Source organism: Rhinatrema bivittatum, chromosome 3 (assembly GCF_901001135.1).
Source record: "Rhinatrema bivittatum chromosome 3, aRhiBiv1.1, whole genome shotgun sequence".
Classification (NCBI taxonomy): domain Eukaryota; kingdom Metazoa; phylum Chordata; class Amphibia; order Gymnophiona; family Rhinatrematidae; genus Rhinatrema; species Rhinatrema bivittatum.
This window is the reverse complement of record NC_042617.1, coordinates 270,248,490-270,275,830: the sequence shown is the minus strand read 5'-3', so window position 1 is coordinate 270,275,830 and position 27,341 is coordinate 270,248,490. Positions and strand designations below refer to the sequence as shown.

Here is a 27,341-nt window from a genome sequence, read left to right as displayed (position 1 = left end):
TCCGGGGTATCTCACTCCTGAAGAAGCTCTGGGCACCCGCTTCTCGGGGGCTTCTCGCTTCCAACCTCTCTTCGGGGTTTCTTCAACTAGCACAGACAACCACTCCTTAGGGGTCTCTCTTCTCTTTTTCAGGATTATCTGCGCTTCCAGGTACTTGCTCCTCGAGGGCCTTTCCAGCTCAGAGAATCCTGCACCACGGACCTCAGGTCCCACCATCATCATCTACCAGGAGGATTCCTGCACTACTCTTCAGTGACTACCTCTACGATCCAGCTCTCTATTTCTACCCACCAGGTTCGGCTTATCCCGCTCTGCGGAACTCTACCAACCTTGTACATCTGGGAGACTTCTACATCTGAGACTGTCTGAGCGTATTGGCACCTTGTTGGACTTCAGTGCCATTTCTTCCTGCACAATTACCATCTATCTACAGCAGTACAATAAAGCTTTCCATCTCCAGTGTCTGCTCTCTGAGTCTAGCCTATCGCTGTGGTTCCCCACGGGGCCCTCCCCGTGGGAGGAGTCATCACCACTGCGACTAACAGTTCACACTATGCCTCAAACCCAACAGTGGATTTCATGATGGTCCTAGAGTTGGGCCACCACATCCCTCACCCTCTCCCCAAAGAGATTCTCTCCAGTACACAGCACGTTAGCGAGTTGTTCCTGTACCTCTGGTCGGAGATCCAAGGACTGCAGCCATGCCATTCTGCGGGCGCCGATTCTTGTTGCAGAGACCCTCGATGCCGTCTTGAAAATATTGTAGGTCGCACTGACCTCGTTTTTCCCGCACTCCAGACCCTTGTTCACAAGCAACATAAGGGTGTCTTGTTGCTATTGAGGCAGCTGCTCAGCCACCTCCTGCACTTGCTTCCAGATGTCCCGCGAGTATTGGCTCATGTAGAGCTGGTTGGCAGCGATGCAAGCAATAAGCCTGGTGCCTTGGAACACCTTCCTCCCAAAAGGTCCATTGCTCTGTGGTCCTTCCCCGGGGGTACCAAGGAATGCATCCAAGAGTGCTTGCCCCTCTTGAGAGCGGATTTGACCACCACAATGACTGGTGAGGCAGCTGATGCTTATCGAATCTGACAGCCTTTTGGACGAGGTAAATCTTGTCCACCTTCTTATCAATGGGAGGCACTGTAAGGGGATGTTCCCAAATCCTCAGCAGCAAATCCTTAAGGATCTTGAGCTCCAGGTCTGCACAATCTTCTTAGGAGGCTCCATAAACTGGAGGATCTCAAGCATTTTGTGCCTGGCATCCTCCTCCATCAAACGCTGGAGTGGGATGGCCTCCTCCATCACTTTCACAAGGTGAGGTCCTCAGGCGGAAACTTCCTTCACTCATCTGGAGGACAGGGGTCTGATCACCCCCCCAAGGGTCATAGGGACCCTACTCTTCACTGTATACCTCAGGGGATGGGGCCCTAGGTGCTTGGCCTAGGTTCAGAGGTGCAGGCACCGATAGAACTGGACAGGGGACTATAGGCCTTGGCGTCTTCACCGGCCTCAGTGGAGCTTCCTCGGAGGAGGAACCGGTGATGACCACCTTATTGGTAAGGGGGAGGCCTCGGTGCCCTGTCGGGCACTGGTGCCATCCCGGGAACTGATGCTAGCTGAGTCGGTAACGCACCAATAAGCACATTGAGCTTCTGCAGAAGCGCTATGAGGACGAGCAGTACCAGCTCCAGTGCCGTCGGTACCACAGGACCGAAGCCTTGCCGCACCCACTCCACTGCCAGCTGGACTCGATGCTCCAGCTCCTCCTCGAATGTTGCCAATGCCAACACTCACTGGGAGGAAGGAGGGATGGCCATATCTTCCTCAGACCAGCAAAGGGGATTGGCAACTGGCACCAGGACCAGTGGAGACTATCGCAGATCCCAGGCATCAATGGAATGTGGGTGCTACTCACCATGGGGTCGCTTCAGGGGCATCGCAGAAAAAGCTGGTGCATCCCTGTGCCCGGCACTGTGCATTGATGGGGACCAGTGCCAATGCTTCTTAGGCTTCCGATGTTCAGCCCGGTCCTTTCCCGGTACTGAGGTCGAGGACGATGAACCCAGCATCCTCAGTTTGGAGGAGTTTGACAATGGTCGGTCTCTGGTGCCCCCATCCACCGGCGACCTCGATGGAACTGATGGTCCTGCCGATGTCAATGATGAGGTATCCATCGGTGTGGTTCAGAGGTCCTTTGATTCTGATGCCTCATGCTTCTTTGGCCCAAAGAGCTGATCCATCTTGTCAAGTCGAAGCAAACGTTCATTCAGGATCATTTGGGCGCACAGGTGGCAACCCCAGTTGCCGTGCGATGCCCCCAGGCAAAGAATGCAAACTTCATGAGGATCAGTGATCAACATGGTCATCAAGCTAGAAGAGGCCATGACAGGGCGAAATAAAAGGTTAGAAGGATGGAACAATGGCGGTAGGCGTCAACAGCCAGCAGGCACCACCACCACAGGGGGGACCAACCGTGAAAAGAAACTTACCTAAAACGCCGAAAACCCTGACTGGGGACAATGCAGGGAGGCACCGAGAGGGGCCTGGCAACGGATCGAAGAAGTTTTCCAGAAGGCAAAAAACCATGTTTATATAGCTCAATCAAATTGCGAGGCTCAGAGATCCGCATCAAAAAAGGGAATGAAGAGGGACCCTGCATAGACGCGTGGTATAAGAAATGCTATGCATGCTCAGTATGCCTAGTCAAAGTTTCCAGAAACTTTGACATAAGTTTTCCGTATCGTGCTCCATCTGATATCACCCATGTGTGAGGACTTCCATCCTACTTGTGCTCGGAGAACTGGAACTACACACCTGACAGTAAACACAGACTCACAGCCCCAGAGAATAGCAGATGGGCGGGTGGAGGCAAAGGAAGAAATAGAGGCTGGTTGGTGTTGCCAGTGAGCTTGGTGGGAGGGGGAGAAGTGAGAGGTTGGTGCTGGCAGAGGAGAAAAAAGTTAAGAGGAGGGGAGGACCCAGAATGAAAAGGAAGTGACGGGAGAGAGAAGAAAGAAAGAAGAAATGGGAGAGGAGGGAGGGGAGGGAGGGGAGAAAGACAAAAAGGGGATTTAGGAGGAGAATGGAGGTAAGGGGGTCGGATCAAGAGGGAGAAAGGAAGAGAAGAGGAGGGAAAAAGGACCCAGGATGAGGGAAGGAAAGAAAGGAAGAGAAGAGGACCAGGGATCAAGCTGTTGGGAGTGGGAGGAAGAGAAAACCAGAGATGTGGGGAGGGATGGACAAACAGTGGTTTCAGCTGCAATGTTGAGGAGGCGGATTTGGTGAGTTGGAACAGGAGACAAAGTTTGGAATGAAGGTGGATGTGTGATACTACTGTGATCGTAAGGAAGGTAAAGAGGGGCAAGAGAATGGAAGGATGAGAGAGGGGAAAGGAGGGAGTGGAGAATAAATGAGGAAGAGAGGCATGTAGAGATGAGAGTGGATGAAAAAGTGAGAGGGGCAAGAGATGAAAGATTGGAAAGAAGGAAGAAGAAGGGACTGAGAAAGGAAAGGAGAAAAAATAGGAAGGAAGGAAGAAAAGAAGAGACAGAATAGCAGAAAAGAAATAACTTTGTGAGGAGGAGAACCAGGCTGGATGGAGGGTATTGGGAGGTCAGAAGAGATGGAAAGAGAAGAAAAGAAGGTGGAGAAAGAAAAAAGAAAGAAAAGGTAAAACCCACAGAAGGGGAGAACTGAATTGGAAAAGGAAATAAAAATAATTCAGATGCACGCAACAGCTTAGAAAAACATTTTATTTTAAAGGAAAATTTTTATAACACATTTTCAATAAAAATGTGGCGTTTGCTTATACCATTCAATGCAAAAATATAGAAATATGCTACCTGATTGCCACAGGTTCTTGAATCTTTGGCTCAAAATATTCTAACCCCTGTTGTTTTACTGTAATCCACAGTAAATGTTTTAGAATTATGCAACAGTCCTTACCAGTCTCTCAATGACATTCTGGAGGATCTGGTACCAGTCCTGAATGACTGCGTCACTGTCGGACTGTAAGAGGAACTCATTCCCAGTCACCATACGGAGCTGTGATAGATATAGAGCAATATCAATAAGCAAGGACTTATAATTCAGATGAAATTTAGTATGGACAAGTGCAAGATGATGCATTTAGGAAAAATAACCCTTGCTGTAGTTACACAATGTTAGGTTCCATATTAGGAGTTACCACCCAGGAAAATGTTCTAGGCGTCATAGTGGATAATACATTGAAATAGTCAGCTCAGTGTGCTGCAGCAGTCAAAAAAGCAAACAGAATGTTAGGAATTATTAGGAAGGGAATGGTTAATAAAATGGAAAATGTCATAATGCCTCTGTATTGCTCCATGGTGAGACTGCACCTTGAATACTGTGTACAATTCTGGTCACCGCATCTGAAGAAAGATATAGTTGCACTGGAGAAGGTACAGAGGAGGGCAACTAAAATGATAAAAGGGATGGAACAGCTCCCCTATGAGGAAAGGCTAAAGAGGTTAGGGCTGTTCAGCCTAGAGAAGAGACGGCTGAGGGGGAATATGATAGGGTCTAGAACAGGTAAATGTGAATCTGTTATTTGCTCTTTTGGATAATAGAAGGACTAGGGGGCACTCCATGACGTTAGCAAGTAGCACATTTAAAACTAATTGGAGATAATTCTTTTTCACTCAACGCACAATTAAGGTGTGTAGGTGTGTGTGTGTGTGTGTGTGTGTGTAGGTAGGTAGGTGTGTGGTAGGTGTATGTGTAGGTGTATGTGTGTGTAGGTAGGTGTGTGTGTGTGTTTGTGTGTAGTTGGGGGAGAGAGGCAGAATGCATTTTCAAATCTTTGCTCTTTTCCAGAAAACTTCTACCTGCAGAAAAAGCAGGTTCAAATGGCTGTGTGCACTTTGTCCCCACGACATGTATCAAAGCAAAAGCGTATGCATACTTTCACTTGAAAACTGGTGTGAATCGTGCAGATAAAAGCACACGCACACTTTGACTCAGTGAGACCTTAAGTCCATAACTAACAGTAACAAGTAAGCACTGGACAAGTGTATTGAATGTCCACAGAAGACATGATCTTACATAGCCTCAGCTTAATTCCCTGGTAAACCATTTGCATTCATATGTCCTGATTTTCATTGATTCTTAAAGATATCGACGGATGAAAACTGCAATGCGATTGGCCAACAAAACTTATAACTCTGTGATGTCATGCGTTTCCATCCAGACAGTGCAACCATGGAATCATAAACCCAATCTCACTGGCCAATCACATTGCAGCTCTCGTCCCGCAGAATCTAAGGTCTTGCTCTAGTCAACATTTCAGGCTTCCTTCTCTTCCCCTCCCACGATGACTCACGTGAATCACATTCTTCCTGCTTGACATGTCTCGTGCCCAATCCAGAACAGCACCTCGCAGGTCCATGCTGCTCTCTGGCTTGTTACTGGAAGATCTCTGGGAAAGAGAAGATTGAAAGGAGGAAATCTCAGGCATCACCAAGCCAAGTCATCACAAACTGCAAGTTTGCAACTGGCTCTCCAATGACCCATCCCAGTGAAGCCTGGTGCTGGTAGTCCCACTGAGGTGGGGGGAGGGGAGCAACTTTCATACTACTCACATTGCTGCAAAATTTGCAGGTACTGTTTTGTTCATGAACTTTGCACCAGTTTTCAAAGTGAGAGTTCATGCAATACATTCACTTTGGAAACTGCCTAAAAAAAAAAAAAAAAAATGTATCCTCAGAGATTTCCTCCTGCTTTATCTGCAGATACTTTTTTCAATCAAAACAACGTGCATACATTTGAAAATCCAAAAGCGTGCACATTGTTTTCTTCCCGACTTAAGCCTGCCCTGGGGACATTTCCACTACAAAACGGGCACATTTTTGCGTGTATGTATTGTGGAACTTTGTGTAGACTTTTAACCACATGCAGGGTGGGCTTTGAAAATTGCCCTCTTAATGCATTAGGGAAAGCAGATGGAAAATGGAGGCTGGATTATGAAGACAAAAAAAAAAGATCCTAATATTCAAGGTGGCATTGGGTCAACTTGCATGAGTAAATGGGATTTCAGTCTCCCTCGATCCTAGGTTCAGTTTAGAGGCGTTGCCGGTACTTACCCAACCCCCTGGGGCTTGGACTTTGGGCTCCTTGAAGAAGATCAGGCTGTTCCCAGCAAGGACTACCCAGGACATGGCCCAGTTCTTCCTGTGAAGAGAGGTGGGGGCACCATTCATGTACTGAACAGAGAAATGCAGGTGTCCAACCAGGACTGATTGAGAACTCTTTTATTACTATAGTTTAAAGTGACTGATTGAGAACTGCTTAAATTATCTTATCTACCTTATAAATGGCCTGTGACCGACGGCCCGCAAATGCGCAGTAGAGCGCAGCTCTACTGCGCATGTGCGGGCAAGGATGTCTATCAGAAAAAAAAAATGGCGGTGGGGCCGCAGGAGCGGGAGGAGAAGCAGCGGCGCCGCGCGCGCGCGCGGTGCCGCTGCTTCTCCTCCCCAGATCTGCCGGCAGATCTCGGGGGGGGGGGGTGTCACTCCCGCGCCCTCCCCACCGAGATCTGCCGGCAGATCTCGGGGGGGGGGGGGGGTGTCACTCCCGCGCCCCCCCCACCGAGATCTGCCGGCAGGAGCGGGAGGAGAAGTAGCAGCACCGCGCGCGCGCGGTGCCGCTACTTCTCCTCCCCAGATCTGCCGGCAGGAGCGGGAGGAGTTAATGGAGCCGGGTGAGGGTTGCGGGAAGTCGCGCTTACGGCGCCGGGAGGAAATGGAGGTGGGTGAAGGGAGGGAGAGGGGGACTGAGTGAGTGGGAGTGAGGGAGAGGGGGGACTGAGTGAGAGGAGAGAGAGGAGTGGGTGGGGGAGGGGGGTGGTGAAGAGTGAGGGGAGAGAGAATGAGGGGGAGGTGAGAGACAGAGGGATGTAGCCCGTTTTAACGGGCTTTACGGCTTGTTTTATATATTTACTAAGCAGCTATTTTTTTTACAGCTGAGAGTAAGAGACATAGAATTACTTAACTACTATGATTTTTAGATTGCTTTGTATTGTTTTATAGTATGAACGCATTTTATTGTGTTTTATTTTTGCTTAATTTAATCTATTTTAAAGGGGTGTTTTTATACTATCCAACTATTTTTATCTGTGTTTAGTTTATCTGTTTTTATATAATAATTTAGTAGTTGGGTTTATGTGAACTGAACTGTTCTTTTATTTGAATTTTATATTTGGAAACAGTTGTGATGGCCAATCTGAACGACGGTATATAAGAATTTTATAAATAAATAAAATAAATATATAAAATCCTCGCTCTTATTCAACATCTATCTAGCCCTATATGCCACGTCATTGCCAGCCTTTGCGAGGGATATAAAATCTATGCTGATGATGTCCAGTTGTTTATTCAAGTTCAATCCAGCTGGTCTGTCACTGAAGAATTGCTTAAAATATATATGCTTACTATGGCTATTCCACAATAAGTTAGCCCTGAACGTGGCAAAAACCGAATTTATCTTAATTCAGAGACTCCATCTAAAACAAATTCCATCTCAATTGAGGACATTTTATTCCCAGTTCATACTTGTAAAAAGAGCCTTGGGATTTGGATAGACTTTGACCTACCTTTTGCCCACACATTAAATCTGTTATAAGAGCAGGCTTTTACAAACTACGTGTCCTATCTGGAATGAAACTTCTGCTTAAAGTATCTGACTTCTGCACCGTAGCTCAGGCTTCTATTCTAGCCTTAGTTGACAACGGTAATTCCATCTATCTTGACCTAGCAGGAACCACACTGAGATCACTTCAGTTATTGATAAATGCCACGGCTCAACTTATTTCAGGAATAAGCCAAAGAGACAACATTACTCCGGCGCTTATAAATTTGCATTTGCTGTCCATCCAGCAACATATGCAATACAAGATCAGCACTATAGTCTTCAAATTGATCAACTTGAATGAAACACCTTGGGCAAATGCTTTACTAAAAATGTATCGGCCCACCAGATCACTGAGATCATCCCAATGAAGATTAAGTAAAATTGGTTCTTACCTGTTAATTTCCATTCCTGTACTACCACAGATCAGTCCAGGCTACTGGGGTTTGTACCCCTGCCAGCAGATGGAGACAGATAAAGTTTTAACTTAATGTGCCACCTGCAGTCCTTCAGTATAGATCTGTATCCAAGCCAAGATGCAAACCAATCAACAACAGCTCTCTCTATCCCCAACAAACAAGGGGGATGATGACGCTTCAACCTCTTGGGAAAGATACGCCCATCTCAGAGTACAAGAAACAGCACCGAGACCTGCCAACAACAATGAATGAAAAACAAAACCGAGCAAACGACTCTCCCCCTTCATACCATGGGCGGGCCTCTGGACTGATCTGTGGTACTGCAGGAACGAAAATTAGCAGGTAAGAACAATTTTCCTTTCCAGTATGTACTCAAATCAGTCCAGACTCCTGAGATGTACCTAAGCCCACTAAACTGGGTGGGGCCTGGAGAATCCCGCTCGCAGAACACTCTCATCAAAACCTGCCGCAGTCGGAGCCCTGACATCCAAGCAATAGTGTCTGGCAAAAGTGTGCAGAGACTTCCAAGTCACTGCCCTGAAAATCTGTGGCAACACTTGCTGGGCTTTGGCCCCAGAGGCTGCCTGCGAACGCATTGAATGAACCCTCAAACCTTAAGGCACCTGCTGACCCTTAGAAATATATGCCGAACCAATCGCTTGCTTGAGCCAACATGCAATCATAGCTTTGGAAACTTGATGTCCCTTCCTTGGACCTTTCCAGAGAACAAAAAGGTGATACAAAATGCGAAAATCATTAGTGACTTTCAAGTATCGTGACAATGCAGGCCAGACATCCAGGCACCTCAGCTCCCATGCATGAGGAGCGAAGGAATCCAGGTCCGGAAAGGCCAGTATTTCCACTGTCTGATTAACAGAGAACCCCAACACTACCTCTGGCAGAAAGGAGAGCACTGTGCGCAACGACCCCTCTGCCTCCGAAATCTGCAAACAGATCCCGGCACGACAAAACCTGTAGCTATGAAATTTTCCTTGCCGAGCACATGGCCACCAGAAAAACCCCTTAAGAGTTAAATCCTTCAAGGTTACTCTCCTAAGTGGTTCAAAAGGAGCTGCACATAAAGCTGTAAGAACCAGATTCAGATTCCAAAATGGGAAGGACTTCCTCACCGGCAGCAGAAAGTTCTTTGCCCTTCGAAGAAAATGCATAACATCCGGATATGCTGACAGGGAATAACCCTGTACTTTACCATGGAGACAGCTGAGAGTCGCTACCTGTACCCTCAGAGAATTAAAGGCCAGACCTTTGACCAAACCCTCTGCAGGAAGGTCAAAATATGCAACACTGTAGCTTGCAATGCCTGCACATCACTAATCATACACCAGGACTAGATAACCTTCCAAACTCGCACATAAGATAAAGACAAGCAAGGTTGTAATAACCCCGCTGTTTTAGCAGTTGCCTCTCAAAAGCCAGGCTGCAAGACAAAAGTGATCCGCCTGGGCCAAAAATATGGGGCCCTGATGGAGAAGATTCTCCAGATGGTTGAACCTCAGAGGCCTGTCTATGGTCATATTGACAAGATCCATGAACCAAGAACGGCGAGGCCACGCCAGAGCCACTAGAATCATGTCTCCCAGATGCCTCTCTATCCACCATATCATCTTGCCCACCAGAGGCCATGGGGGGGAAGCACGACGAGAGGCCACAGCAGAACCAGAGCGTCAATGCCCTCTGCACAGTACTCTTTTCTTCAGCTGAAAAACCAAAGCGCATTTGCGTTTGTTCTGGTCGCCATTAGGTTCATATGAAGCACCCCATATCTTGCAAATGAGAGACATTGCTGCCTCAGACAGCTCCCACTCTCCTGGGTCCAACGTCTTGCAACTCAGGAAGTCCACCTGCACATTGTCCACCCCAGCAATGTGAGATGCTGAACTCCAATTCAGTGGTAGCACTGAGAGGAGAGGATCACCTTGCTGGTGGCTGAAAAGAATCGGTAAGTACTGCTCGGACAAATTTGTAAAATTTAAAAGTATTGGGGAGAAGTAAACTATTGGGGTATATTATTTAGTTTGTTTGTGTGTTTTGTATTAAATAGGTAGTCAGAAAGTCAGACAAAAATGCAGATATTACTTACCTGATAATTTTGCTTTCCTTAATGTAGACAGATGGACTCAGGACCAATGGGTTATGCTCTCCTGCCAGCAGATGGAGACAGAGTCAGGTTGCAAAGCTGATGTCACAGTACATATAGCCCTGCAGTGACCTCAGCTCTCCAGTATTCTCTTCAAAAGCCACTGAGGACATACTAGTGAAAAGACTTGACTAAAAATATGATTAAAACAGACAACCGTAACTGTACTCAACCAATCATAAACACTGAACTTCAATAAGAATACAAAAACATAGAAAATGACAGCAGAAAAGGACCAAACGGTCCATCCAGTCTGCCCAGCAAGCTTATGGTAGCATCTGCTGCACCATATAAGTCACCCCCTTACTTAGTTTCCAAAACCGTTAAAGTCAGGGCCCTTATTGGTTGCTGTCTGAGTCCAATTCCATGTTACCTCTTGAAGTTGAAGCAGAGAACAATGTTGGAGTTTCATCCAAAATATCAGGCTTATTGGTTAAGGATAGTAACCACCACACCAGCAAGTTACCCCCATGCTAATTTGTTTTCACAGACCGTAAAATCCAAATGTCCTTGTTGGTTGCTGTCTGAATCTAAATTCCCCTTTTCCTCTTTTCCCCCTGCCGTGAAAGCAGAGAGCAATAATGGAGTTGCATCAACAGTATGAAGACTTATTGGTTAAGGGTAGTAAATCGCTAGACCAGTGAGTTACCCCCATGCACACTTTTCTTCATTTCCATCCTCTAGCCTTTAGAACTGGATGAATACTTACCCGTTATCTCTTGGGTTCAAGGCCCACTCCACAGGAGTTCTTGGACAGCCGAGGGCGGGATGCTGACTCCATCTGCCTACATTAAGGAAACGGAATTATCAGGTAAATAATTTCTCCATTTCCTAGCATGTAGCAAGATGGACTCAGGACCAATGGGATGTACAAAAGCTACTCCCAATTGGGGCAGGAGGCTGCCCGCAGTCTGGTCAACGCCACCCATACAAAGGCCACATCCTCTCAGTCCTGTATGTCCAGGTCATAAAACCCAGAGAAGGTGTGCAAGGAGGACCACGTTACCTCTCAGCAGATGTCAAATGGGAGACAGCAGTCTAACATCCGCCCATGAGACTGCCTGAGCCCGAGTGGAATGAGCTCTCATCTGAGATGGTAATGGCTTTCCAGCCTCCACATAGTCTCCCGAGACCACCTCCTTAATCCAGCGAGCTATGGTAGCTTGCAAAGCTGGTTCGCCCTGTTTCCTTGCTCCATGAAGGACAAACAGGCATCTGTCTTTCGGACCAGTTCTGAGACTTCCAGATACTGCACTAAAAGTCTCTTGACATCCAAATGACAAAGGAGATGATATTTCTCCGCATCCTTGAGTTTATCTAGGGATGGCAATGAAATGGACTGATTCAAATGAAACTCAGAGATTACTTTGGGCAAGAAGGATGGGACAGTACGTAGCTGCAATGCCCCTGGAGTCATCCAGAGGAATGGCTCCTGGCACGACAATGCCTGCAGTTCAGAGATGCGACGTGCCAAGCAAATAGCATCCAGAAACACCATCTTCAAAGTCAATAAGCGCAAGGAAAGACTTCGCAGCAGCTGAAATGAAGGACCTGCCAAGAATTCCAGTACTAAATTGAAATTCCACAAGGGGATCAGTAACTGTAAGGGAGATCGACGGTGCTTCACTCCCATCAGAAAATGGGCTATGGCAGGGTGGGCCGACAGGGAGGCCCCATTCAACCTTACCTTTGAAACAGGAAAGAGCCACTACTTGCCCCTTCAAGGAGTTAAGGGCCAAACCTTTATTCAAACCGTCCTGCAAAAATTCCAGAATAAGTGGGACTTTGACTGCCTGAGGGTTGACACTGCACTGCTCACACCAGGTCTCAAATACCCTCCAGACCCGCATGTACGCTAGGGATGTGGAGAACTTCCAAGCATGGAGTAAGGTGAGCCCTCTCAAGGGCCAGACCGTAAGACAGAAGCGAGTCGGATCCTCGTGAAGGACCAGTCCCTGCTGTAACAGGTCCCTATGTGGTCGGAGGTGCAGGGGATTCTCCACCAGAAGCCTCTGCATGTCCACATACCATGGACGTCTGGGCCACTCCAGAGCTACCAGCAGGATTAGTCCCCTGTGGCATTCAATTCTGCAAATGACCCTGCCCAGCAGAGGCCATGGAGGGAAGGCATATAGCAACTCATCGTCCGGCCAGGTCTGGTCGAGGGCATTGATTCCCAGGGACCATGGATCTCTTCTGCAACTGAAGAATTGAGGAATCTTCACATTGTGGGATGTGGCCAGTAGGTCGATTGACGGGAGGCCCCAACGATCTACTATCAGTTGAAACGCTTTGGCCAACAATCCCCACTCTCCTGGATCCAGACTCTCCCTGCTTAGAAAGTCTGCTCTGACGTCTTTTCCTGCAATGTGGAAGGCTGAGATCATCTCTAGATGTACTTCCGCCCACTCCATCAGGATGTCTGTCTCCTGTGACACTTGTTGGCTCTTGGTTCCTCTCTGATGGTTGAAATAGGCTACCATCAACATGTTGTCAGACATCACGCGGTCCACCTGGCCCTGTAGTCTGTGGCCGAATCGTAAACATGCCAATCTGTTTGCCCGGGCCTCCACGCGATTGATGTTCCAGACGACCTCTTCTTCTGTCCACTGTCCCTGGGCTGTCAGCTCCTGACATTGAGCTCCCCAGCCCAGGAGACCCACATCTGTCATGAGAACAAACCTGTCCGGGGAGAACAGAGACACACCCCTGTTCAGGTGAGCTTCCTGTAACCACCACTGGAGGTGACAGCAGACTCCCATCGGTAGGTGGAGACGAACCGAACAGTCTTGAGACATTGGGTTCCAAAATGAAGGTTCTGGGGTCAGTGTTGAAGCCAAAAGGTAATGCTTGAAACTGATAATGACAACCCAGCACCACAAAGTGTAGGAAATATTGGTGTTCCTGTCAAATTGGAATATGTAGGTATGCCTTGGATAGATCCAGGGAGGTTAGGAACTCTCCCGGTTCTACAGCATTTATCACAACGAGTAAGGTTTCCATGCGAAAATTAGTTACTTGCAAGTGATGGTTAACCCTCTTTTTCAGCACTTCAATATTCACAAGCAAAAAGTACGGATTAAATCAGAGCCTGTGTCTGCTAAAAAGGTGGCAGCGGGTTCCATAACCTCTCTGGAATTCTCCGGAGTCATCAATCTTCTGAGAGAGAAGCAGACACAAACGAGCCACCAGAACACAACAAGAAGCAATTTGTAAGGTTATTGCTACAGCATCAAAGGCTTATTTAAGGATAGACTCAATCCGTCTATCATGTGCATCATTTAAGTCTGCTCCTCCTTCCACTGGGATAATTGTTCATTTAGAGTTGGAACAGACCAGTGCATCCACTTTAGGAAAATGGATGCACTGGTCCAGAGGGTATAGAGCTTCCAACATTCGGCCCCCTTTAAAAGTTGCTTCTGGGACATCCCATTCCAGATCAATCAACTCCTGGATGGCATCCATCACTGGAAAGTAGCAAGAGGCCTTCCGCAGGAAAATCAGAATGGGATTCTTCTTCAGTTCAGTCAGAGTCCGTCCCAGGGACTCCCAGCATCAGGGTCAGCATAACATGATCTGATATGGTTCTAACCTGGGGGAATTTCCCCATCTTCCAAGGAATCTATATCCTCCTCTTCGTCCGGCTGTCTGGGTCCCTGCCAGAGATACCCTTGGTAAGGTGAGGCATACCTCGGGCTTGCCAGTAGGAATGGAAGAGGGAGGGGCCACCAGCTGAGGTTCCGTCCGGACAGGGGCGAGAGGGGCAGTAGACTGCGCCTAAACCAAGGCTTGTAGCCTTTGGAAAAACTCCATTCAGGAAAAGGCAGCTGGATCCATGCCTAATCAGGAGGTACTGGGGTGGGACCAGCTGAATTTCCCTCTCCCATAGATGAACCCGTCAAGGGGATATTAAGGTCTGGCGTACTTGCAGTTAAGGCATTGACTAACCCATCATCCTAATGGGAGGAGCCTGGCTTAACAAATTCCAAAGATGTCAATTCTGCTTGGGTTTCCTCGCAGCGCCAACATAAGTTGGAGTCTAGGTCAAACTGAGAGGCTCTAATATGGCAAGCCCGGCAGAGAGCAAGGCGTTTAATTTTCTTGGTTGGCGGTGCCATTGGCAACGATAGATGTACGCTCCTGCTGCTCACGCTTAAAAATGTATGCATACAATTCCGAGCATCCAGGCATGGCGTGGCGATGCACATGCATAACCCATGCGCACAGCTCTTCCTATCTTGTGCACTTTCAAGTTGTGCTCGTAGGGACGCACTCGACATTATGCACACAACGCGTGCGCAAAGCCAACACACTATGCATACTGACATCCTATGGAGGGCAATACGGCATGCACATACATGCACGCAAGATGGTGCTATCGCAGCCTGCCATGTAGTGTGCCGATCAAGCCAATAGCGGGATCTAGCCCACTGGGGGCTGCTCAATCCGCTCCGAAGCCCAATTCCCCTTATCCCCAACAGAAGTGGGCACAACGTCGGTACAGCTCGCCAAGCATGGAGATTGAGGGGAGACCTACCGAAACTCCCTCTGATTGTCTCTGAATTGGGTAGTAATCTTCCTTTTTTTTTTTTTTAAACTTACCTGGGTTCAGTGCTTACCAGCTGAGTACAGAGAGTCTCCGGCTGCAAGGGAAGAGCACTAGAGCATTTTGGCCATCACTGCCGTGCTCGGCTTCCTGCACCTGCTGCCTTTCAGCTGCTTAAGCAGCAAAATCCAAGCTGGGAATCGGCTACTGGACAAAGGCACACCTCTGAGGGATCTTGGAAATCGCCATAGGAATTCTCAACTAGGGGAGGGAAATTAAGGTATCATTGCAGGAGAATGGGGCTCAATTTTCCTTCAATTTAGAATGGAGAAATTACTTACCTGATAATTTTGTTTGCCTTAGTGTAGACAGATGGACTCAGGACTAATGGGTTATGTGCTCCCCTGTTAGCAGATGGAGACAAAAGTCAAGTTTCAAAGTTGATGTCACCCTAGATATACCCCTGCAGTGACCTCAGCCATTCAGTATTCTCTTCAAAAGCTATTGTGGACATATTATTGAAGAACTTGATTAGAATTTGGATACAACTTGATTAAAAATTGGTGACCACAACTGGGGGCGAAACTCGGCCTGGGTCGGGCTCACCTTACAAAGAATAAGTCTCCATTAATAAAAATTTCTAATCGGACATTGTTTGGCATCTAATCCACTTTGTTGTCCTCACGGCTTTCTTAGATAGCCTACCCTCCTGCTTTGTTGGCCCAGATACTCCAGGGACTGAGTGGGATCGATCTGGCTCTTCAGAAAATTCACCACCCAGCCTAGCAACTGCAACCGGTGCAGCACCTTCTGCACCAACTGCCAACAGAGACCCTCAGATATGCCCTTATGAGCCAGTCACCCAGATACGGATGCACTAGCAATCCTTCCCTTCTTAACAACGTCGCCACCGCCACCACTACCTTGATGAATGTATGTGACGTTGTCGCTAGACCAAAGGGAAGGGCTCGAAACTGAAGATGTTCCCTGAGTATCATGAACCACAGAAACCTCTGGTGCTCCTGCCTGATGGTTATGTGCAAATAAGCCTGTCAGGCTTAAATTCTCCATGCGAAACATTCAGACAACATCCAACATCCAACATCTGTGCAGTCGGGGTAAAACAAGCATCGGGGTAACTTGCTTGATGCAGCGGGTTAACTACCCTTAACCATTAACTTTACAATTCACCTTTGATGCAACTCCAACATTGCTCTCTGCATCAATGGCAGGGGGTGGCAGGAAATTTGAATCAAGCAATTACCAACAGGGACCCTGAACTTGGTGGTCGGTGAAACAGATAAGTACGGGAAAATAAGTGTGGGAACTTGCTGGGCAGACTAGATGGGCCGTTTGGTCTTTTTCTGCCATCATTTCTATGTATGTATGAAACTGCGGAACTCTGAAGACCACATTTACTCTCTTTAAATACAAAATGAGCCTAAAAACACCCCTCCTTCTTTGGCACCTCGAAATAGAGGAACAGCAACTATAACAGAACTGGCACTACTGCCCCCCAGATACTTCAATCGATCCATTGTCCCTTGTACCACTATCTGCTTTGCAAGTGGACCAGAAGGGGAAATGACAAAGACATCCCTGATGGGATGAACAAAATCTAAAACACAGCCATCTCTTACCACCTCAAGGATCCACTGGTCCCTGGTACTCTTGACCCGCTCCTCGAAAAAAAAGCAATTAACACCCTCCGACAGCCGGAACTGAAGAGTGGGCCGGCCTCGCATCATATGAGGGCTTAGTACCGCCCAAGCTGGTACCGGAATTGTCCTTGAAGGGCCTTCTGCCCCCCCACTGAAAAGATTGTCCCAAAGGACGAAGCCCTGGCGGGGACTTGCCACTGCGGACCTCCAGAACTATTGGACTGACGAAATCTCCTGTTGTCCCGAAACCTAGCTTGCACAGGCACAAAATCTCTGCCCTTTAGACTTGTCCTCCAGCAATTTGTGCCTCTTGGATTCCCCCACATACTTCCTTATCTGCTCCAAGTCTTCTCCAAACAGCTTTTCTTTAAAGGGAAGTGCACCAAGCTGCAACTTGGACCAAACATCCGCCGACCAATTCCTCAAACCACAGCAGATGCCTTGCGGATACTGCTGACATCATAATCCATGAAGAGGTCCTGACAAGATCATAAAAGGAATAAGCTCCATAAGCCTCCAGATAATCAGCCTGCTGGGCCGCAGCTCCACCCCAAAGCCTGCGACTCCTACAACTGTTGGACCCACCGCAGACAAGCTCTCTGCACCAGACTGCTGCACACAACACTTATGGCCAGAGGGGAAACATAAAAATCCTTGAGATCAAGCTCCCAATGTCCAATTATTGCACATTTCATAATGCAGCTAAGCCTGCTACCAGAGTAGGTGTTATCTTGGTGATGGACGACACCGAAGAATCCATCTTGAGTAGAGCCAACAACTCCAAGGTGTCTTCCAGTAATGAATAGAACTTTGCCAAAGCTCTTCCAACTCTCAGCCCAGATTCAGGAGTATCCCACTCCCTGACTACCAGCTTCTTCACTGACTTATGAAAAGGGAACGCCTCCACCAGCTCCCTCAGGCCATCCAGCACTGGGTCTGATCCCTCTAAGTCAGATTCTTCCTGTGTCACCTTGATTCCGAGCTCCTGGAGAACCTGCAGAATCAACAGCCTCAGCTCCTCTCTGCGAAAGAGATGAACCACCTTGGTATCATCCCCCTTCAGCAACAGGAACCTCCTGTGGGTCCTGGAACAAGTCTGGCGCCTCCCCTGAGACCTCCTGCAGATCCTCAGAATCATCTGAGTCACTATGTGGATCACCAGATTCAGAGGCCAAGCCCAAAACATGCTGTAGCCCATCAGTGCGCTTTCACTTAGGGGACTGGACTCTTCTCACGTTTTGAATCTCCCCACGGAATGAAGTTGGGAGTCTCCATGACCCCCTGAGGCTTTCCTAGCCAGAAATGCCTTATGCATCAGAAGAACAAACTGCAAAGAAAAGATCTGAGAGTCATCCGAATCCCAGTCCTGTGAGAATCCAACCCCCATGGGCCCTGCATCCAGGGGAAAATCCTCCCCTTCAAAATCCTCCTGATCAATTCCAAAACCCGCCCCAGTTGGAGATAGGTGCAGTGGAGAAGTATCAGGCGCTCCTGAGTCCACTGGCCACTGTGTGGTAGCATCCAAGTTGGCCACCATCACACTTGTTCTAGGAAGAGAGGCCCCGGGAGCAAGCCTAGCACGTCATGCCGAAGATACAGAGCAATCACGAGGGGAGGGCCCTGACAAAGCGCCCTCCCCATCAGAAGCACACCCAGTGCAGAGATTTTGCCTGTTAAGACGCGAACGTGATCCCCTGCCAGCCCAACAAACTGCAGCCCGCGGCATAGCACTGACCACGCAGTTAGCGCTGCTAGCTTCCCTGTGCCTCAAAGTTTCAGCGCCATGATTTTTCCTCTCAGAGAGACCTGCCTGCTGCTCTGTAAATACCCTCAGTCACCAGCCCTAGATCCCTGAGCTTTCAGCAACTCTCTGACTGAAAAAAATAAATAAATAAGAGAGCCTCTTTATTTATTTTTTTTTTTTGGAGCAACTTTACAAAACAAGCCAAATTAACAAAATACTTCCCTGCTTCCTTTGTTGCGTGAACAGGATCTCAGGCAAGTCACAATGCTGTCCCTTGTGGGCTGAGGGATCTGGACCACCAGATGTCTGCCCTACAGTATTCTGGACTGAGCTAAAAAGGGTAATCAACCCCCTGCTCATCCGCCTTGACCAGGGAGGATAGCCCCAGCAGGACCTCACAACTCCTTGGGAGGACTCCACTAGAAATGATCCTTCTATCTTCTTAGTTTGAAAACCCTCTTTTTTTTTTTTTTCTCCCCCTCAGACTGCAGATTTTGCACCATCTGCCATCTGCTGGAGACAGAAAAATACTGAGGGACTGCAGGTGACACTAGGTAATATAGCAGTGTCAATAAAACTTGTATCTGTCTCCATCTGCTGGCAGGGGTACAAAACCCAGGAGTCTGGACTGATCTGGGTACGTATTGGATCCAAATATTCCCTCAGTCAAACAGGCTCGTTTCAGTGATATGCGCAGCTGCGCCTTCTCTGCCACAGCACCAATCCTCTGGAATTCTTTTCCAGAGATACTATGTCTAGCAACATATCCTAAAACATTCAAACTATTAAAAACACATCTATTTAAGTTATTTTATTTGTAATAAGATTGGTTAAATATTCTATTGGGAGCCCAGTTTTGCTGTAAAAGAAATATTTATGATAGTTTGTTTTTTTTAATGTTTGGGTGTTCTTTGTTTGTACAAATATATATTTATTATGTTAATTTTATTATGTATGTAGTAACATATACATCTCTTAGTGCCTCAAGGCATTAGCAGTTACCAAATTGTAAATATCATGCTCTCTCTTTTTGTTGTTCTGCTTTTTGTCACCTGCGGGTCACTTTATCAGGAAACCCTCCGTAAGTGGCAGCCACACCCTTGGCCTCAGTACCCTTACAGTACCTGAGCTTTCTACCACCTTCTGCTATTTTAGTCTTCTTCAGCTGACCTGCCTTCTCCACCTCCTAAAAAACATAAAACAAACAAGGAAGGAAGTGAAAATCATGTATAGACAAGAATTTTCCAATGCTTTTAATTGCATCCTACTGAAAAAGAGCTGAACCTCTTCAAGCCGAGGTCATGTTCAATTAAAAATTCCAGTCCCAGGTTGGCCTTCACCCCTAATTTTATCCTGATCGCTCCTCTGTAAAGGAAGTTATCGTGTCTCCAAGCAGACAGGCGGATGGACACCAGCACCACAGAAATACTTTTCCAACTTAAGAGTTGAAAAACAATAATAAAAAATATGAGAGGGAAGAAAATTGGGTCTTAAAGTGACTTTAATAGTGAGAGGGGTGACGCTACCTTCCCCCCCTCATAAATTATTGCTGTCTTCCCTGGTGCCTTTAAAAACCCAGGAGATGTTAAACATCCAGAAGACCAAACGAAGGGTGGAAGCACCGCCACGCCATGTGGAATGGCAAGGCTGACAGTTCTCTCAGTAGTAAAGCAGTCTCAAGTTCCACGTGTGCCAGCAAGTCTGACTTTTGCATCCGACACATTGCCCGCCCCCAGAGAAATCAGAACTCACATGGGGTACATCCAGGATCCTAGTGATAGCTTCCTCGGGGGGTACGGAGGATGAGTTTGCGTCGACAAAGTCTTCAAACTTATGGTCAGACCGATTCCGGCGATGTGTTAACTGTCCAAAAAAAAAAGGTAAAAAATAACCAGTGAACTATAAATGATTAGCCCCAACCCCCCCTGTTTCCTGCGATAGACTTTTCAAGATTCTGCAGCAAGAATTAGCAAATTCTGTGGCAGTTTTTTAATTCTGCAGAAATTGTGTGGCAATTTTGCATAATTTCACAGCCCTCCCTATGCAAAAAGAATCAAAATTTTATTGAAAGCCTTTTACATTGTTTTTAAACATTTAAACTATATACAAATACCAAAATTCACTGTGTACAAAAATCAACTATTTATCAAATAAATATATACAGTAAGTTACAAATGAAGGTCCTCATTTACTAAGCATTTTTCCCATTAATGCAGAGTGGGAGAAATGCCTTAGTAAATCAGGTCCTTAATGGTGAAATGTTACTTTTGTTTTGGACTGAAATATGGTAAAACTATCCTTTTTATATTTATTTTATTTATTTATTTATTTTTAATTTTTATATACCGGTTTACACTGAAACAATTGGAACAAAGAACAAAGAGATTCGCCCGGAGGCGGTGCATGGAACAAGGAGTACAAGAAACTGGGATCGGGGAAACTATTCTAGCTGAGATATGGATTGGTCCGGAAAACCAAACAAGCAGTTAACTATAAAAAGTAATCTGTACAATAATGATGGGGAGTAGATGGAAAATACAGCTTGTGTGGGTAACAATCAGTAACCTACAACAGTGAATGCTAGTAGGTAACATCATCCTCGGAACGACCTTAAATAGTTCAGTAAGTGAAAGTGAGAATAAGAAGAAGAATGAGCAAGCTGGATGCGAACCAGGGGCTTATGTTCCTGGAAAAGCTTGGCAGAAAAGCCAAGTTTTGAGTTTCTTTCTGAAAGTCGAGTGGCAAAGTTCTTGTCAGATGTCTGGAGGGAGCGCGTTCCACTGTGTAGGGCCTGCTGTCGATAAGGCGCGTTTCCTTAGGGAAGATTTTGCTGGGGGGGGCATAGAGTGTGCCTTTGTATGCTCCTCTGATAGGTCTAGATGATGTTTGGGGATGCAGCTGGGAGCTTAGGTGGAGCGGGGAAATGTTGTGAGTGGCTTTATGGATAATTGTGAGAACTTTAAAGAGGATCCAACCAACAAGGACTGAATTACATAGTCTGGGTAAACAAATAAGCATGGGTGTAGCTTGCTTATTGCGGCGGTTTCTACCTCTAACTAATTAAGCTAGATATTTCACTTAGATGCAGTTCCAATACTGCTCTCTACATTAATGGTGTAGGTGGAAGGGAAATAGAACCAAAAGGTTACTAAGAGCCAAGAGAAACAGATAAGTATGAAAAGAAAAAAAAGTGTGAAGCTTGCTGGGCAGACTGGATGGGCCGTTTGGTCTTCTTCTGCCGTCATTTCTATGTTTCTATATATATAATAGGCAGCCAGTAGAGGTTCTTAAGGACGGGGGTGATGTGTTCTCTTTTGTTGGTGTTGGTAAGAATTCTGGCTGCGGAGTTCTGAACCATCTGAAGGGGTTTGATGGTGCTGGCCGGGAGCCCAAGCAGGAGGGAGTTGCAATAGTCGATTTTGGATAGGATGATGGATTGTAGTACCATAAGGAAACTGTTGAAGTGAAGTAGTGGTTTCAGCTTTCTAAGGACTTGCAGTTTGTAGAAACAGACCTTAGCGGTCTGTTTCTACAAACAAATAGGTCTGTTTTTATATACTAGGTTTTCAGGATATCTGCAATGAATATGCATGAGAGAGATTTGCATTCAATGTAGGGCGTTCATGCAAAACTCTCTCATGTATAGTCATTGCAGATATTCTGAAAACCTGGCCTGTTTGTGGCTCTCGAGGACTGGAGTTGGCTACCCTGATCAACAGTAGATGATCAGTTGAATATCTTCGGGAATTGATATGTTATTTGTTATTGTTGAGAATGAAGCACAACATAATTGACTATAGGTGAGATTTAAATTTTTATTGGATTGGTTGTTTATTTTAAATTTTGCTATTATAAATATAAATTACCTTGATGGAAAAGATAGATGTATCCTTGAAAGAACGAGGAGACGGAATGATTTCATTAGAGTCTTAATGGGAAAGAGAGGATATGATAAAGAGAAAGGGAAAGACATACCAAGGAAGAGGGGAACACTCTTTATATTAAGATTTACTTCATGCTTTTTTCATTGGTAGCTCAAGTGAGTTATATTCAGGCACTGTAAGTATTTCCCTGTCCCCAGACGACTTCCACTCTTAAGTCTGTACCTGAGGCATTGGAGGGTGAAAGGAGCTGCCCAAGGTCGCACGATTTAAATCCTAGCTTCCCTGGCTCTCAGGCTGCTGCTCTAACCACTAGACCAGTGGTTCTCAACCTTTTTCTGTCGGGACACACCTGACAGATGGTTCTCACATGCATAACACACTGAACACATGGGCTAGATGTAAAAGTACAGTTTGCATCCACAGGAACCCCCCTGATCCACAATAATGGATGTAAAGCAGAATTACGACATTCCTCATACAACTCACCCTACAAAATAAAGATATTCTGGTTCTGGTATCATCTCAATAATAGCAATACAAACTCCTTCTACTAACAGGCTCAGTAGCCCTACTTATGAAAAGACAGCAAGTTACTACCAATGCATGTCCTCTTGAGAAAACACAACAAATAAGACTGATACAAACGCTTACATACTAGTAAAATACCTCACCTCTGTCACATACACAGAACCAACATAACATACTCCCAGGATCTGTAATAATGCACACAGTTACACCTGTATTATGGAATGCACTCAAACAGTAACAACTCTATCTATGAAAAGACGACACTACAAATATTAAATCAGGCCCTAAATACCAATACACCTCCTATTACAAAAACAGAACTAGCCAAGCAGCTATAGATCCCCACACAGAAATAACTGTAAAACTATACTAATAAGCAGAATAAATGTTTCAAAACAGCTATGAACAGACTAACATCCAACAATTAAAAACTCATAAAAACAATTAAAAATTTTCCAAACACCAATAAAATATTTCAAAACATCATATAATATTAAATAATTAAAATGGAAGTCAATCAAGAAAAATTAACTTAAAATGCCACCTATACTTACTTCCTCCAGCAGCTCTCCTACTCATCTTCCATGTAGGCCGTAGCACACACCAGAAACAGCAGTCATGGATCCTCTTCCTTAGGACCCATGACCAGTCTCTCTGTCTCTAACACACACACATACCAGTTTCTGTCTCTCACACACCAATCATCTCCTGACCAGCCTTTGACACAAACACCAGTCACCTTCCTGAACAGTTTCTCTCTCTCAAACACACACACACACACACAGGCTTCCCACTCCGTGTTCTTATATATATGGGCTTCTCACTCCCATGCTGTGTCTCACACATCCCCACACACTAAGGTTTCTCACTCCCATGCTCACTCTCTCCACATGCACAGGCTTCTCATTCCCATAATCATTTTCTCTCTCTCACTCCCATGCACAGGCTTCTCATTCCCTTAATCACTTTCTTTCTCTCACATACACATACCAGTCTCTCTCTCTCACACACACCATCACCTTACCAATTAGCCTCTCTCTCTCATGCATGCACACACACAGGCTTCCCACTCCCATGCTCTCTCTCACATATACACCCTCACACCAGGCTTCTTACTTTCATGATTTCTCATATATCCAGGTTTCTCACTTCCTTGCTTTCTCTCTCTCTCTCACACACACACACACAGAGACACATCAATCACCTCCCTGACCATTCTCTCACTCACTCATACACACACTCTAGTCATCTCCCAGACCAGTCACTTTTATTGTCTCTCACATACACACACACACACATCACCTCTCTGACCAGTTTCTCTCAATCACACACATGCTCTCTCTCACACGCTTACACACATGCTCTCAACTAAATACATTCTCTCACTTACACACAGGCTGGCTGACTGTCTCTCTCTCTCTCACTTCCTGCCCCCCCCCCCAAAAAAAAGAGCACAAATGGTAGCTGCAGCAGCCTCCTCCTCCAGCCCCCGCAGGCCAAAAAAGAAGAATCCCATTAATCCCATTGGCCGCAGAAGCTAATGATGCTGTCTCCTTTGCCGATTGCCAGTTGCTTTGGATTTTGCTCCGGACCCACGCTACTGCTTGGGGCTGATGCTGCCACCGCTACTTTTCCATGTAGCATGGCTCTTTCTTCTTCCCGCGCACCCCCACTGAACATCACTTCCTGTTATGGGCCACGGAGGCAGGTGCGTGAAGAAGAAAAGGCCCAGCCACAGTTGCCAGCCTCCACTAACACTGCTGCTGTTCCCACTGGGCTTGAACGTGCTGACACCCTGGGCGGCAACGGCAGCAGTGGAAGATTGTCCATCTCTCGCTCAGTGGAGGAAGAGGAGGGAAGAGCAGCGGGAGACCGGTAGCTTGCGACACACCTGCCAGTGTTTGGCGACACACCGGTTGAGAATCGCTGCCCTAGACTACTCCTCCATGTCTCTCTGCGTTTATTGTCATGAGACTAGAACAATGTTTCCTATATAAAAAAAAAAAAGTCTACCAGTTTAACATTGAAGGTAGCGATGTTAAACACTAGGACGTGCATATTCAAAAGGGTTTGTCCTGCTATGTGTGGATTTAGCTGGAGAAACCTTGGGTTTTAAATAACTCCCTCTGTTGTCCAGGTAAGTTAAAACTTGTCCGGATAAAAGAGAGAGGCAGCACGGTGGCATTCTGAAGGCAGGCTCCAGACAGCAATGCCGATGGCGTATGCTAGAAGCACTGCTGTCAGAGTAACACAGGGCACTTAGTCAGGAGAATGAAGTTTGTGTCCTCCCAGCTAAACCTTCTATCCTTTTCATTTGGGACTTCTGGAGACTTAGAGGGGGAAAGGGGAAGGAGATCAGGAGGGGTGGCAAGCCGCCAATAATTCTCATTTCAAGTTGGTGGAAGAGGTTTGTTGCCGCAGCACGTGATTGTGGATTCTGGCATGCGGGAGAGGGATGTGGGGCGCAAACACCCCCCCCCCCCAAGCAGGGGGGGGGAGGGGAGCTGCCAGGCCCCCAGGATGCTGGGGGCCTGGCAGCTCCCCTCGGCCTAACACTTGTTTTAACAGAGGAGTAAATGCTTCTTCTCCAGTAGGAATAATGGAAGACTTTGAGGGATTTTTTTTTGGAGGGGGGGGGAGACGAGTGGTGTCCCACTTTTGTAAACAGGATAGGAGGGATGGAGTCACTATAGTCCTTACATTTTATTTATTTGAATTATATTCAGCCTTTCAGACACTTCAAAAGAGATTACTTTCAGGTACTGTAGGTAGGGAGGATAGCGAAGGGAGGGGAGAGCAGGGGAAGGGGGATTAGGCCGCTGCTGGGCCTGTGAGGGTTTTCTCTTTTCTTTAATATTTAGTAAGCCTTAGTGCACAGAACTTTTTCAAAATTCTAAATGTGGAAACTATGGCGGGGGGGGGGGGTTGTTTTGTTTTTTTAGTTCTGGTCTTCATTGTTCATTTAATTATACCCATTTTTTTTCCAAATTTTAAAAATCCTCCTGCATGTGCTCTGGTGACAGGAGTTAACACTCAGGCAATGATCACATACATCTGGATGATGGTTTTTGGTACTCTTTTCTGCATAGTACAACTGGTGCCTGCATTGTTATCTATATGCTAAATATAAAAGGCCTGTGCTGGTCAACTGGTCACACTATCGTGTCGGTTTGTGTCTACCAGGTGGTGCCTGGAACGGTGTAGACAATATGCTCTGTCTGTAAAGCACTCTCGTGCACACACACAGGTTGTTACTGACCAAAAAACCCAAGCTCTGTCTGTGAAACTATCTCTCTCGCACCCACAGGCAGATATAGGCACACACACACTCGCACAAGTGTACACAAGCTGGCATACTGGCTTGCACACGCATATACACACGCACTCAAGCACACACACAAGCAGACACATACAGCCTCCCGAAAAACACACACACCGGCAAAGGTGCACACATACACACACACACACACAAGCTGTTGTATCAGACTACCTTAACAATGCTGGGCACTTTTTGCTAGTATGTGATAAGTGACTCCAGAGCACTAGCTTGCATTGGGAGATGTGGCGTACTGAGAGGGTGGGGATTTGAGAGTATAAAGATTTAAGTTACCTTGAATTATTTTCTATATACTGGCATGTTTAAAAGTTCTGGTGGGTGGGGGGAGAAAGATAGTTTGGGGTTGTTACATGTTCTGAGGTTCACAGGTTATTAAAAAAAAAAAAAAAAAAAAGGAAGACATGCAAACACTGTTTATAATTTACTGACAAAGATTTTCTTGTCCAATGTCCACTTTGTATGTGTAAATGTAGCTCATGGCTGTTGGATCTACACATTATCTCTCTTAATATCAGAGAAATAGCCAGGCCCATTGAGAGAGCCAGAATTCTGCAATGTCTCAATAATCAAAGAGCTAACATAGGAAAATTGGTTCTTACCTGCTAATTTTTGTTCCTGTAGTACCACAGATCAGTCCCGACTGCTGGGTTATGCCTCTCTTCCAGCAGATGGGAGTCAGAGAAAAAGCTGAAAAGGCACCCCTCTTAGCCCGGTGTGCCACCTGTGATCCTTCAGGTTAATCAATATCAAAGCAGAATGAAGAAAATTTAACAACCAATGGCCAGACCAAAAACTTATTTGAACAATAAACTTTAAAACTATGCACATGAAAGGAATACTGAGTTGGACATTTCGAGTTGAACATTTTTCAAAATCTTCGTATTCTTCGATACACTCTGCAGAAATATAACAAAAAACCGAGTGGACTCTCCAGAACAGAATACCCCGGGGCAGGCGTCTGGACTGATCAGTGGTACTACAGGAACGAAAATTAGCAGGTAAAAACCAATTTTCCTTTCCCTGTTTGTACCCGGATCAATCCAGACCGCTGGGATGTACCCAAGCTGCCCTAAATGGGGTGGGACCTGGAGAGTCCCGCTTGAAGTACACTGCTGCCAAAACAATCGACGTCCGGAGCTCGGACGTCCAAATGGTAATGCTTGGCAAAAGTGCGTGAGAATTTCCAAGTGGCTGCTCGGCAAATCTCCTGCGGCGACACACACTGGCTTTCTGCCCAAGGTGCCGCTTGGGATCTGATCGAATGAGCTTTCAGACCATCCAGTATCGGCCGCCCGTGACATATGTATGCCGAAGCAATAGTTTCTTTCAGCCATCGGGCAATGGTAGCTTTTGATGCCTTCTGCCCCTTCTTAGGACCGCTCCCATAAGACAAAAAGATGATCCGACAACCGAAAAT

At 46.4% G+C, this 27,341-nt stretch overlaps 1 protein-coding gene across 6 annotated transcripts in view; it reads right to left on the bottom strand.

The window, feature by feature from the left end:
* ARHGAP9 (Rho GTPase activating protein 9) overlaps positions 1–27,341 on the bottom strand; it is a 234,396-nt gene that overhangs the window by 93,856 nt on the left and 113,199 nt on the right. For all 6 annotated transcript variants that reach the window (XM_029594592.1, XM_029594595.1, XM_029594596.1 and 3 more), the window contains 5 exons: positions 19,928–20,038; positions 19,300–19,361; positions 6,102–6,189; positions 5,342–5,437; positions 3,946–4,044 (listed from right to left, as the gene is read on the bottom strand). In XM_029594592.1, coding sequence (XP_029450452.1) covers positions 3,946–4,044; positions 5,342–5,437; positions 6,102–6,189; positions 19,300–19,361; positions 19,928–20,038 — 456 coding nt within the window. The remainder of the gene's footprint in view (positions 1–3,945; positions 4,045–5,341; positions 5,438–6,101; positions 6,190–19,299; positions 19,362–19,927; positions 20,039–27,341) is intronic.